Consider the following 13,345-nt stretch of genomic DNA (forward strand, 5'->3'; position numbering starts at 1 on the left):
CGGTTCTTCATTGATTCTATTGTGCTTCTTTGAATTTACTGTGAATGCCTGCAAGAAAATGAATCTCAGGGTTGCCTATAGTGACATATACACACATTGACAGAACATTTACTTTGTACTTTCATCAATTACATTACAGAGACCCAAACAAAAGTTACTGTCAATAGTGGTACTCACCTGTCTCCATAGGAGACATCAAAGTTTTCAATTTTAATGTCATATGACTTGTTCTTTCCCGAAGCTTCTAAGCGGCTTTCCTTCTTATTGGAAGCTTGGCTGGCCGAAGCTTCCTCGAGAACCCTAAATATAAATAATATGTTAAATTATTAAGCAATTGTTAACATAATGAAAGACTATTGTGGTGCAAGCAACATCTGAATTTGGACAATCATCAATAAGCTTCTGCTGCCACTCCAATTTCAGAAGGTCTATACTCCATCATCCTGCAGATGTGTGGTCCATGCTCACATCATTCCACAGATGTGCAGAAGAGAGCATCCTAACATGCTGCAACACTGTGTGGTATGGAGACTGCACAGGAAAGGACAGGAAGAGCTCACAATTTTACATACAGACACTCCTGTGCCTAGCGTCACTTTATGGACATGCAACCAATCTACATATATAAGATATCATGTATTTAAACAGACTTTTGTATAGAACAGTAGTAATTTTATGCATTGCACTGTAATGCTGCCACAAAAAAAAACTTCATGATATATGTGAGTGATGATACACCTAATTCTGATCTGGTCTCTATTGTGGACTAAGAGTGGGAATGGAGCAGGGGAAGGGAGAGTGGAGGGAGCAAGCGGGAAGCACCAGAAATATTCTGTAATCATTAATAAACCAATAAACCAATTGTTTGAAATCAAATGACATTGCCTGAAGTTTCAGGGTTGGAAGTGTCTGCACCCTTGCCATCCCCTGTCCTGGGACTCCCATACTGTTAAAGGTCTAGACGGGTTAAAGTTTGTAAAATGTGTTCAGGAAAGTTTTCTAAATCAATATATAGAGGTACCGACCAGAGAGAATGCAATATTAGATCTCCTATTAGGAAACAAGTTAGGACAGGTGACAGAAGTGTGTGTAGGGGAACACTTTGGTCCCAGTGATCATAACACCATTAGTTTCAACTTGATCATGGATAAAGGTAGATTTGGTCCTCGGGTTGAGGTTCTAAACTGGATAAAGGCCAAATTTAAAGAAATGAGAAAGGATCTAAAAAGCGTGGATTGGGACAGGTTGTTCTCTGGCAAGGATGTCAGCGATAAGTGGGAGGCCTTCAAAGGAGAAATTTTGAGAGTGCAGAGTTTGTATGTTCCTGTCAGGATTAAAGGCAAAGTGAATAATAAGGAACCTTGGTTCTCCAGGGATATTGGAACTCTGATAAAGAAGAAGAGAGAGATGTATGACATGTATTGGAAACAGGGAGCAAATAAGGTGCTTGAGGAGTATAAAAAGTGCAAAAAAATACTTAAGAAAGAAATCAGGAGGGCTAAAAGAAGACATCCAAAGAGCATCTATAGGTATATTAAGAGCAAAAGGATAGTAAGGGATAAAATTGATCCTCTTGAAGATCAGAGTGGTTGGCTATGTATGGAACCAAAAGAAATGGGGGAGATCTTAAGTGGGTTTCTTGCGTCTGTATTTACTAAGGAAACTGGCATGGAGTCAATGGAAATAAGGCAAACAAGTAGTGAGGTCATGGAACCTATACAGATTGAAGAGGAGGAAGTGCTTGCTATCTTGAGACAAATTAGAGTAGATAAATCCCCAGAACCTGACAGGGTATTCCCTTGGACCTTGAAGGAGACTAGTGTTGAAATTGCAGGGTCCCTGGTAGATATATTTAATGAGGTGCCGGAGGATTGGAAGATAGCTCATGTCATTCCGTTGTTTAAAAAAGGCTCTAAAAGTAATCCGGGAAATTATACGCCGGTAAGTTTGACGTCAGTAGTAGGTAAATTATTGGAAGGAGTACTAAGAGATAGGATCTACAAGTATTTAGATAGACAGGGACTTATTAGGGAGAGTCAACACGGCTTTGTGCGTGGTAGGTCATGTTTAACAAATCTATTAGAGTTTTTCAAGGAGGTTACAAGGAAAGTGAATGAAGGGAAGGCAGTGGATGTTGTCTACATGGACTTCAGTAAGGCCTTTGAAAAGGTCCCGCATGGGAGGTTAGTTAGGAAGATTCAGTCGCTAGGTATACATGGTGAGGTAGTAAATTGGATTAGACATTGGCTCAATGGGAGAAGTCAGAGATTGGTAGTGGAGGATTGCTTCTCTGAGTGGAGGTGCAGTGGACAGTGAGGAAGGTTTTCAAAGCTTGCAGAGAGATTTGGACCAGCTGGAAAAATGGGCTGAAAAATGGCAGATGGAGTTTAATACAGACAAGTGTGAGGTATTGCACTTTGCAAGGAAAAACCAAGGTAGAACATACAAGGTGAATGGTAGGGCACTGAGGAGTGCAGTAGAACAGAGGGATCTGGGAATACAGATACAAAATTTCCTAAAAGTGGAGTCACAGGTAGATAGGGTAGTAAAGAAAGCTTTTGGCACATTGGCCTTTATAAATCAAAGTATTGAGTATAAGAGTTGGAATGTTATGGTGAGGTTGTATAAGGCATTGGTGAGGCCGAATTTGGAGTATCGTATGCAGTTTTGGTCACCGAATTACAGGAAGGATATTAATAAGGTTGAAAGAATGCAGAGAAGGTTTGCAAGGATGTTACCAGGGCTTGAGAAACTGAGTTACAGAGAAAGGTTGAATAGGTTAGGACTTTATTCTCGGGAACATGGAAGAATCAGAGGAGATTTGATAGAGGTATATAAAATTATGATGGGTATAGAGAGAATGAATACAAACAGGCTTTTTCCAGTGAGGCTAGGGGAGAAAAAAACCAGAGGACATGGGTTAAGGGTGAAGGGGAAAAGTTTAAAGGGAACATAAGGGGGGGGGCTTCTTCACACAGAGAGTGGTAAGAGTTTGGAATGAGCTGCCAAATAAAGTGGTAAATGCGGGCTCACTTTTAACACTTAAGAAAACCTTGGACAGGTACATGGATGAGAGGTGTATGGAGGGATATGGTCCAGGTGCAGGTCAGTGGGACTAGGCAGAAAAATGGTTTGGCACAGCCATGAAGGGCCAAAAGGCCTGTTTCTGTGCTGTAATCTTCTATGGTTCTCTGCCACGTCTCACACCCCCTCCCACAGCGTTCCACCCTCACCATTCCCAACATCGTTTACTTCCAAACAACACACACAAAATGCTGGTGGAACACAGCAGGCCAGTTAGCATCTATAGGAAGAAGCACTGTCAACGTTTCAGACCGAGACCTTTCGTCAGGACCTTTACTTTCTTTACTTCCATCAGTCTGCAAATTTGCTCTCTGCTCTACATTGACAAATGCCTTAGGCACCCTAGCTATATCGATGTGCCTGGGACTTTTTGCACGGTATTGTATTCATTGTGTTTTATTATTATTATTGTATTCTTTGTCATATTGTGCTTTTTGCTGAGCTGCTTCGAATCTGGAATTACATTATTTTGTTCTCCTTTATACTGGAAATGACATTAAACAATATTGAATCTTGAACAGCTGATCTGAATCCAGATCAATGCACATACCACTTGGTTCTGGGCCCAATTCAAATAATAATTTTGGCTTAGAAAGCAGGCTGTTTGACTCTAATATCACTATCAGAATCAGAATCATGTTTAACATCCTTGGCATATGTCACAAAGCTTGTTGTTTTGCGGCAGCAATACTTTGATATATATAGTAATATATTAAAAACTATATAGTTAAATACATAGAAATATTAAAAAAAACATAGAAAATTTACAGCACATTACAGGCCCTTTGGCCCACAATGCCGCGCCGACCATGAAGCCTACTCTAGTAGCTGCCTCGAATTTCCCTACCACATAGCCCTCTATTTTGCTAAGCTCTCTGTACATATCTAAGAGTCTTTTGTTACGAATGTGCCACAACTCTGAGGGGCCGAAGGGTACAAAGTAACCCCCTCCTTTTTGAGAATCGCAAGATCGCTATTAATTCGGGTCTGGGACCCAGGAAATGAGAGAGAGACGTCCAGAATACACAAGGTTTGGAATGTGTCCTGGCCTCAGCAAGACGGAACCACTGATAACGGCTATTGTCTCTTGGAGACGGAATTGTCTATTGAGTACTGTACTATTCATTGAAGCCCTCAGGGAATGACCAGAGTGGGCTGGTTGAGGGATTGCATCATCCCAACCTGATTGACATCTGAGACCCCGTGAGTAAGGATAAAAGAGGGTCTGGGGAACAACCCCTTTAGACACACCAGGAGAAACGTATGAGACCGGTGGGGACTTGTGTGTGTGTCCATCCTTGCCCGGATGACAAGTCTTCCACGGAACGGCCTCGCTAAAGGACGAATACGGATCATGATCGGATAAAGGAAAGCCGGCAAGTTTCTAAAATCTCTCTCTCTCCAACCAAAAGGCTGCAGCCTGAATGAACTGAGTGACTTTTATATTTCCATCGGACAATACATTATCCCCTAGACAACGATAGAGCTTATTTCTTATTGATTATTATTATACCCGCACTTTTAGATTTAGTATTGACGACGTATATTATCAGTATGTTTGCATTGATATTATTTATGTGTATTTTTACCAATAAATACTGTTAAAAATAGTACCATCAGACTTAAACGGAACTCTCTATCTTTGCTGGTAAGTGACCCAGTTACGGGGTTCGTAACACTTTTAAAAGACCCTATTGTATCTGCCTCCACCACCTTCACCGGAAGCACATCGTATGCACCCACCACTCTCTGTGTGAAAAACTTAACCTCTGACATCCCCCTTGTACCTACTTCTAAGCACCTTAAAACTATGCATCCTGTTAGCGATTTTAGCCTTGGGAAAAAGCCTCAAGCTAGCCACACGATCAATGCCTCTCATCACCTTATACACCTCTATCAGGTCACCGCTCATCCTCTGTCGCTCCAAGGAGAAAAGGCCAAGTTCACTCAACCTATTCTCATAAGGCAAGCTCTCCAATCCAAGCAACATCCTTGTAAATCTCCTCTGCACTCTCTCTATAGCATCCACATCCTTCCTGTAGTGAGGTGACCAGGACATATATATAAAATTAAATAAGTTGTACAAAGAGAGAACAAAAAAAAAGTTAGTGCTCATTGTTTATTCACCCAGGAACTTGAAATTTGCTCAGCCTTTCCACTTCATATAACTCTCACAAATTTATTAAGATATACCATGAACGGCATTCTAACTGTTGCATCGCCATCTGGTCGGGGAGGGGCCACTGCACAGTACTGAAAAAAGCTGCAGAGTTGTAAACTCTGCCAGTTTCATCATGGGCACTAGCCCCCCCTCCATCGAGGACACCTTCAAAAGGTGAACCCTCAAAAAGGTGGCATCCATCATTAAGGACCCCTATCACCCAGATGAGCTTTTCTCAACCTTTTTCTCCTGGAGGAACTGTGAAAATAATTTTCAGGTCTCAGGGTACCCCTACATAAAAATTATTATATCTACAGCTCACAGTACATTAGCGTGATCAGTAAATTGTAGACATAATAATCCAAAAATAATTGACAATGCTCTTTTGAGTAGAGAATGAATTTTTAGTCAACTTTTCTTGAAAAAACAGGTAGTTAAGCTTAACTTACCTTTCTTGAAATTAATCTCTTTCTTTCCCTTTCATAAATTTTAAAAACTCATAAGGCAAATATAATAAATTTCTGTTAAATAACTGGCTTAAGGCAAAATGGGATTTAATTTTTCTGAAAGCAGGCTCAGTAGATTTAAGTTAAAGGCTGTAAATTGATTTTAATTAATGCTATTGAGAATTTATTGACAATGTTAAATACCGTAGATGTCGGATTATAAGCCGCTACTTTTTTCCCACATTTTGAACAGCTTTGAACACTGCGGCCTTTACTACGGTGCGGCTAATGCATGATTTTTTTTCATGCCGCCAAAAACATTTTGCCTCGTAACAGTAAACCAATAAAATTGATGAGTAGTTCAGAGAGGTCCAATGAAATTGTACGATAAATCAAGCGCACTTTCACAATTAAATTATTGTAAATCAGTCATTTGTACTCACCCTCATCAACATGGAAAACACTCGAAGAAAAGCATTGTGCTGCCTTTATGGCAGTTATTTAGTTTATAATATTTTCGCTTAGTAATTCATTTGTTAGTAATTTCTAGTTAAAGTTAGAAGTGTTTTAACTATATTTGTTTTCTGTACTACATCCCGGGATGCTATGACGTCACACCCGGTTTCACCGCGTCTTGTGGGAAATACCGGTTTGCGATAAACGGGAAGGTGGGGGCGAGCGGCATTAGATCTGAGCGAACGCTGCTTTTAAGTTAAAGGCGATCAATAACTTTTCCTGGTAGGCTGCAGTATATATATTTTTTACCAGTCGTTAGGAGATATTGGAATGTTGTTCAGTAAAAAAGTATACGCAACGTAATTTGTGTGTTACCGATACGTATGTATATTTAAAAGTAGCCGTGTTACAGGCACGGTTCAAAAAAAAAAGCATTTGCAATATGTATTTGTTTATGTTACCATATGGATTTAATTAAAAGTTAAAAAATCCTCACGTGTAATATCTTTCTGTGTAAATATCTCATATTACAACGTGGGACACCTGCGGCCTAAAATCCGGTGCGGCTTGTACAAGTACAAAATTGATTTTCTTTCTAAAATTAGAGCCAGCGGCTTTTAATCAGGTGCGCTCTGTAGTGCGAAATCTACGGTAGTAAAATTACTAAAAACCGTAAGCCAAAGCAATATGAATGAAAATATAGCCTAGGACACAATTTTATACAAGCATTAAAAAAAACATTTTGTTATACTAAGTGTCATGATCAGGCTCAAAACTCGGCCTAGCATGTGAAACTTGTGCTTGTTTTTTGTTGCACAAATAACCATATAACAACTACAGCACGGAAACAGGCCATCTCGGCCTTTCTAGTCCGTGCTGAACGCTTACCCTCACCTCGTCCCACCAACCTGAACTCAGCCCATAACCCTCCATTCATTTCCTGTCCATATACTTATCCAATTTTACTTTAAATGACAATATCGAACCTGCCTCTACCACTTCTACTGGAAGCTCGTTCCACACAGCTACCACACACTGAGTAAAGAAGTTCCTCCTCGTGTTACCCCTAAACTTTTGCCCCTTAACTCTCAACTCATGTCCTCTTGTTTGAATCTCCCCTACTCTCAATGGAAAAAGCCTATCCATGTCATCTTCAACATGAGCCTGGAGCAGAGAAGAGTACCCAGACAGTGGCAAAAAAAACATCCTATATTGTCCCGGTACCGAAGAAACCACAACCAAAGGAGTTGAATGACTTCAGACCTGTTGCCTTGACGTCGCACGTGATGAAGACCATGGAGCGGCTGATAATACAGAATCTGAGGCCACAAACCAGGCACGCCCGGGATCCTCTTCAGTTTGCGTATAAGGAGAAGGTGGGAGTGGAGGATGCCATCACGTATTTGCTGCACAAATCCCTCTCTCACCTGGATGGGGTCAGTGGTGCTGTGAGGATTACATTCCTGGACTTCTCTAGTGCCTTTAACACCATCCAGCCCAAGATCTTAAGGCACAAACTAACGGAGATGGGAGTAGACTCTCACATGGTGGATTGGATAGTGGACTACTTGACAGATAGACCTCAGTATGTGCGGTTGGGAGACTGTAGGTCTGACATGGTGGTCAGCAGCACAGGAGCGCCGCAGGGGACCGTGCTCTCTCCGGTCCTGTTCACCCTGTACACATCAGACTTCCAATATAACTCGGAGTCCTGCCATGTGCAGAAGTTCGCTGACGACACGGCCATAGTGGGGTGTGTCAGGAATGGACAAGAGGAAGAGTATAGGAAACTGATACAGGACTTTGTGATACGGTGCAACTCAAACTACCTGCGTCTCAATATCACCAAGACCAAGGAGCTGGTGGTGGACTTTAGGAGATCTAGGCCTCATATGGAGCCAGTGATCATTAATGGAGAATGTGTGGAGCAGGTTAAGACCTACAAGTATCTGGGAGTACAGTTAGACGAGAAGCTAGACTGGACTGCCAACACAGATGCCTTGTGCAGGAAGGCACAGAGTTGACTGTACTTCCTTAGAAGGTTCGCGTCATTCAATGTTTGTAGTGAGATGCTGAAGATGTTCTATAGGTCAGTTGTGGAGAGCGCCCTCTTCTTTGTGGTGGCGTGTTGGGGAGGCAGCATTAAGAAGAGGGACACCTCACGTCTTAATAAGCTGGTAAGGAAGGCGGGCTCTGTCGTGGGCAAAGTACTGGAGAGTATAACATCGGTAGCAGAGCAAAGGGCGCTGAGTAGGCTACGGTCAATTATGGAAAACCCTGAACATCCTCTACATAGCACCATCCAGAGACAGAGAAGCAGTTTCAGCGACAGGTTACTATCGATGCAATGCTCCTCAGACAGGATGAAGAGATCAATACTCCCCAATGCCATTCGGCTTTACAATTCAACCGCCAGGAGTAAGATATGTTAAAGTGCCGGGGTTAGGACTCAATGTATTTAAGGTTAGGACTCAATGTATTTAAGTAAACTACTTAAGAACTTTTTAAAAGCTATTATTAATGCTTTTTGAGAGGGTGATTTTAGATGCATATCATATTTTTACTGAGTTAAGTATTGTATGTAATTAGTTTTGCTACAATAAGTGTATGGGACATTGGAAAAAATGATGAATTTCCCCATGGGGATGAATAAAGTATCTATCTATCTATCTATTTATCTAACTCTATCTTTCCCCCTCATAATTTTACATACCTCTATCAAGTCCCCCCTCAACCTTCTACACTCCAAAGAATAAAGACCTAACTTGTTCAATCTTTCCCTGTAACTTAGGTGCTGAAACACAGGTAACATTCTAGTAAATCTCCTCTGCACTCTCTCTATTTTGTTGACATCTTTCCTACAATTTGGTGACCAGAACTGTACACAATACTCCAAATTTGGCCTTGTACAACTTTAACATTACATCCCAACTCCTATACTCAATGCTCTGATTTATAAAGGCCAGCATACCAAAAACATTCTTTACCACCCTATCCACATGAGATTCCATCTTCAGGGAACTATGCACCATTATTCCTAGATCACTCTGTTCTACTGCATTTTTCAATGCCCTAACATTTACCATGTATGTCCTATTTTGATTATTCCTACCAAAATGTAGCACCTCACATTTATCAGCATTAAACTCCATCTGCCATCTTTCAGCCCACTCTTCTAACTGGCCTAAATCTCTCTGCAAGCTTTGAAAACTTACTTCAATATACACAACACCACCTATCTTAGTATCATCTGCATACTTACTAATCCAATTTACCATATTAATGTATATGACAAACAACACTGGACCCAGTACAGATCCCTGAGGCACACCACTAGTCACCAGCCTCCAACCTGACAAACAGTTATCCACCACTACTCTCTGGCATCTCCCATCCAGCCACTGTTGAATCCTTTTTACTACTTCAATATTAATACCTAACGATTGAACCTTCCTAACTAACCTTCCGTGTAGAACCTTGTCAAAGGCCTTACTGAAGTCCATATAGACAACATCCACTGCTTTACCCTCGTCAACTTTCCTCGTAACCTCTTCAAAAAATTCAATAAGATGTGTCAAACATGACCTTCCACGCACAAATCCATGTTGACTGTTCCTAATCAGACCCTGTCTATCCAGATAATTATATATACCATCTCTAAGAATACTTTCCATTAATTTACCCACCACTGACGTTAAACTTACAGGTCTATAATTGCTAGGTTTACTCTTAGAACCCTTTTTAAACAATGTAACAACATGAGCAATACGCCAATCCTCCGGCACCATCCAAGTTTCTAATGACATTTGAAATATGTCTGTCAGAGCCCCTGCTATTTCTATACTAATTTCCCTCAAGGTCCTAGGGAATATCCTGTCAAGACCCGGAGATTTATCCACTTTTATATTCCTTAAAAGCACCAGTACTTCCTCCTCTTTAATCACCATAGTTTCCATAACTTCCCTACTTGTTTCCCTTACCTTACACAATTCAATATCCTTCTCCTTAGTGAATACCAAAGAAAAGAAATTGTTCAAAATCTCCCCATCTCTTTTGGCTCCACACATAGCTGTCCACTCTGATTCTCTAAGGGACCAATTTTATCCCTCACTATCCTTTTGCTATTAATGTAATTGCAGAAACCCTTTGGATTTATTTTCACCTTACTTGCCAAAGCAACCTCGTATCTTCTTTTAGCTTTTCTAATTTCTTTCTTAAGATTCTTTTTACATTCTTTATATTCCTCGAGCACCTCATTTATTCCATGCTGCCTATATTTATGGTAGATATTTCTTTTTTCCCCAATATCCCTTGAAAACCATGGCTCTCTCAAACTTTTAACCTTTCCTTTCAACCTAACAGGAACATAAAGATTCTGCACCCTCAAAATTTTACCTTTAAGTGACCTCCATTTCTCTATTACATCCTTCCCATAAAACAAATTGTCCCAATCCACTCCTTCTAAATCCTTTTGCATCTCCTCAAAGTTAGCCTTTCTCCAATCAAAAATCTCAACCCTGGGTCCAGTCCTATCCTTCTCCATAATTATACTGAAACTAATGGTATTGTGATCACTGGACCCGAAGTGCTCCCTAACACATACCTCTGTCACCTGACCTATCTCATTCCCCAACAGGAGATCCAACACTGCCCCTTCTCTAGTTGGTACCTCTATGTATTGCTGCAAAAAACTATCCTGCACACATTTTACAAACTCCAAACCATCCAGCCCTTTTACAGAATGGGCTTCCCAGTCTATATGTGGAAAATCAAAATCTCCCACAATCACAACCTTGTGCTTACTACAAATATCTGCTATCTCCTTACAAATTTGCTCCTCCAATTCTCACTCCCCATTAGGTGGTCTATAATACACACCTATAAGTGTTACTACACCTTTCCCATTCGTCAATTCCACCCAAATAGCTTCCCTAGATGAGCCCTCTGATCTATCCTGCCAGAGCACCGCTGTAATATTTTCTCTGACAAGCAACGCAACACCTGCCCCTCTTGTCCCTCCGATTCTATCACACCTGAAGCAACGAAATCCAGGAATATTTAGTTGCCAATCACACCCTTCCTGCAACCATGTTTCACTAATAGCTACATCATATTTCCAGGTATCAATCCATGCTCTAAGCTCATCCACCTTTCTTACAATGCTCCTAGCATTAAAATAAATGCATTTAAGAAATTATCCACCTCTTACTCTCTGTTTATCTCTAACGGTGCAAACAACTTTACTATCTTCTTTTTCTTCCTTCTCCCATACATCTGTTCCTACACTCTGGTTCCCCTCCCCCCTTGTATCTAGTTTAAATCCACTGAAGCCTCTCCAGCAAACCTATCTGCAAGAATATTTGTCCCCCACCAGTTCAGATGTAAACCATCTCGCCGGAACAGGTCCCACCTTCCCTGGAAAACTGCCCAATTATCTATAAATCTGAGGCCCTCCCTCCTGCACCACGTCTTCAGCCACGTGTTCATCTGCACTATCTTACTATCTCTAAACTCACCTGCACGTGGCACTGGTAGCAATCCTGAGATTGCTATCCTGGAGGTCCAGTCCTTTAACTTGGTGCCTAACTCCCTAAACTCACCTTTCAGGACCTCTTCACTCTTCCTACCCACATCATTGGTCCCTACATGGACCATGACATCTGGCTGCTCACCCTCCCTCTTGAAAATACTGAGAACTCGATCCCAGATATCGCGGACCCTGGCACCAGGGAGGCAACAGACCATCCGGGATTCTCGATCTCTTTCACAGAACCTCTTGTCTGTCCCCTTAACTATCGAATTCCCTATCACTACTGCTCTCCTCTTTTCTCTCCTTCCCTTCTGAGCCGAGGGTCCAGTCTCGGTGCCGGAGATGCAACCACTGCAACTTGGTCGTCCCCATCAACAATATCCAAAATGATATACTTATTATTGGTGGAAACGGCCACAGGGGTGCTCTGCTCATTCTGTCTATTCCCCTTCCCTCTCCTGACAGTCACCCAGCTACCTGTCTCCTGACACTGAGGGGTGACTATCTCCCTGTAACTCCTGTTTATTTCTGCCTCTGCCTCCCGAATTGATCCGAAGTTCATCCAGCTCCAGTTCCCTAATATGGTTAGTCTGGAGCTGCAGCTGGATGCACCTTTTGCAGATGTAGTCATCAGGGACAATTGTGCTCACCCTGACTTCCCACATACTGCAAGCGGAGCACTCAACTGCCCTAACAGCTGCCTCCATTACCTACTTCTAAGCTAATTAGAGTTATTAAAGGAGCTTACCCGGCCTTACCTCACTGGGAGCAAGCTTGTCCTCGGCCTCTGCTCGCCAAAGCCTCTCGAGCCAAAGCCTTCCTACTCTGTCTCCCACTACTCCATCGCCAATCTGCTCGCTTTTTAAATTCTCCCGCTGCCTCACAGGCCAACTTCACGCGCTTGCGCAGTCGTGCCCCATTCAAACTGCTGAAGAAATGACCACCCCCTTCTCAATCTGCTCGCTTTTTAAACTCTCCCACTGCCTCACAGGCCAATTTCACACGCTTGCGCAGTCGTGCCCCATTCAAACTGCTGAAGAAATGACCAGCCCTTCTCAATCTGCTCGCTTTTTAAATTCTCCCGCTGCCTCACAGGCCAACTTCACGCGCTTGCGCAGTCATGCCCCATCAAACTGCCGAAGAAATGGCCACCCCCTTCTCAATCTGCTTGCTTTTTAAGTTCTCCCGCTGCCTCACGGGCCGACTTTCACGCGCTTGTGCAGTTGTATCCCGTTCAAACTGCCGAAGAAATGAAAATACTCAATTCTGGGTTGAGCTTGAGATGGATTTCACCATCAACTGAAATGAGACAATTTCTATCCTTGGTCTTGATGCTTATAAAACAAGAAAAAGCTTGCTCACACATTCAAGAAGTTGAAAACTGCAGCAAAATGTTCATTGTTTTCCTATGAATGGTAGGATACTGGTGGTTTTCAATAAGACGTGAGACTTATTGATATTGTTCCTCACTCTCAAGCCCAAGCAGCAGTGGGAACATTTAAAGATTTCTTTTTGCAACATGATTTTTCCACAGATTCAGTTTCCTTTTAAATTCAAAAATCTTGCCACTTGAAGTCAAAACATTTTCTCCAGGGCCTTGCAGAGATTTGTTTAACTGGCCCATATGATGAAAAATGTCTGCTAAGTAGGCTAGTTTCTGCAGCCATT

General features: G+C 41.9%; 1 protein-coding gene across 3 annotated transcripts in view; it reads right to left on the reverse strand.

Annotated features, from left to right (window-relative positions):
- Positions 1 to 13,345, reverse strand: part of abcf3 (ATP-binding cassette, sub-family F (GCN20), member 3) — a 182,753-nt gene that overhangs the window by 99,400 nt on the left and 70,008 nt on the right. For all 3 annotated transcript variants that reach the window (XM_073041715.1, XM_073041713.1, XM_073041714.1), the window contains exon 6: positions 178 to 300. In XM_073041715.1, the coding sequence (XP_072897816.1) occupies positions 178 to 300 (123 nt within the window). The remainder of the gene's footprint in view (positions 1 to 177; positions 301 to 13,345) is intronic.

The sequence above is a fragment of the Hemitrygon akajei genome, chromosome 3 (genome assembly GCF_048418815.1).
Source record: "Hemitrygon akajei chromosome 3, sHemAka1.3, whole genome shotgun sequence".
Classification (NCBI taxonomy): Eukaryota; Metazoa; Chordata; class Chondrichthyes; order Myliobatiformes; family Dasyatidae; genus Hemitrygon; species Hemitrygon akajei.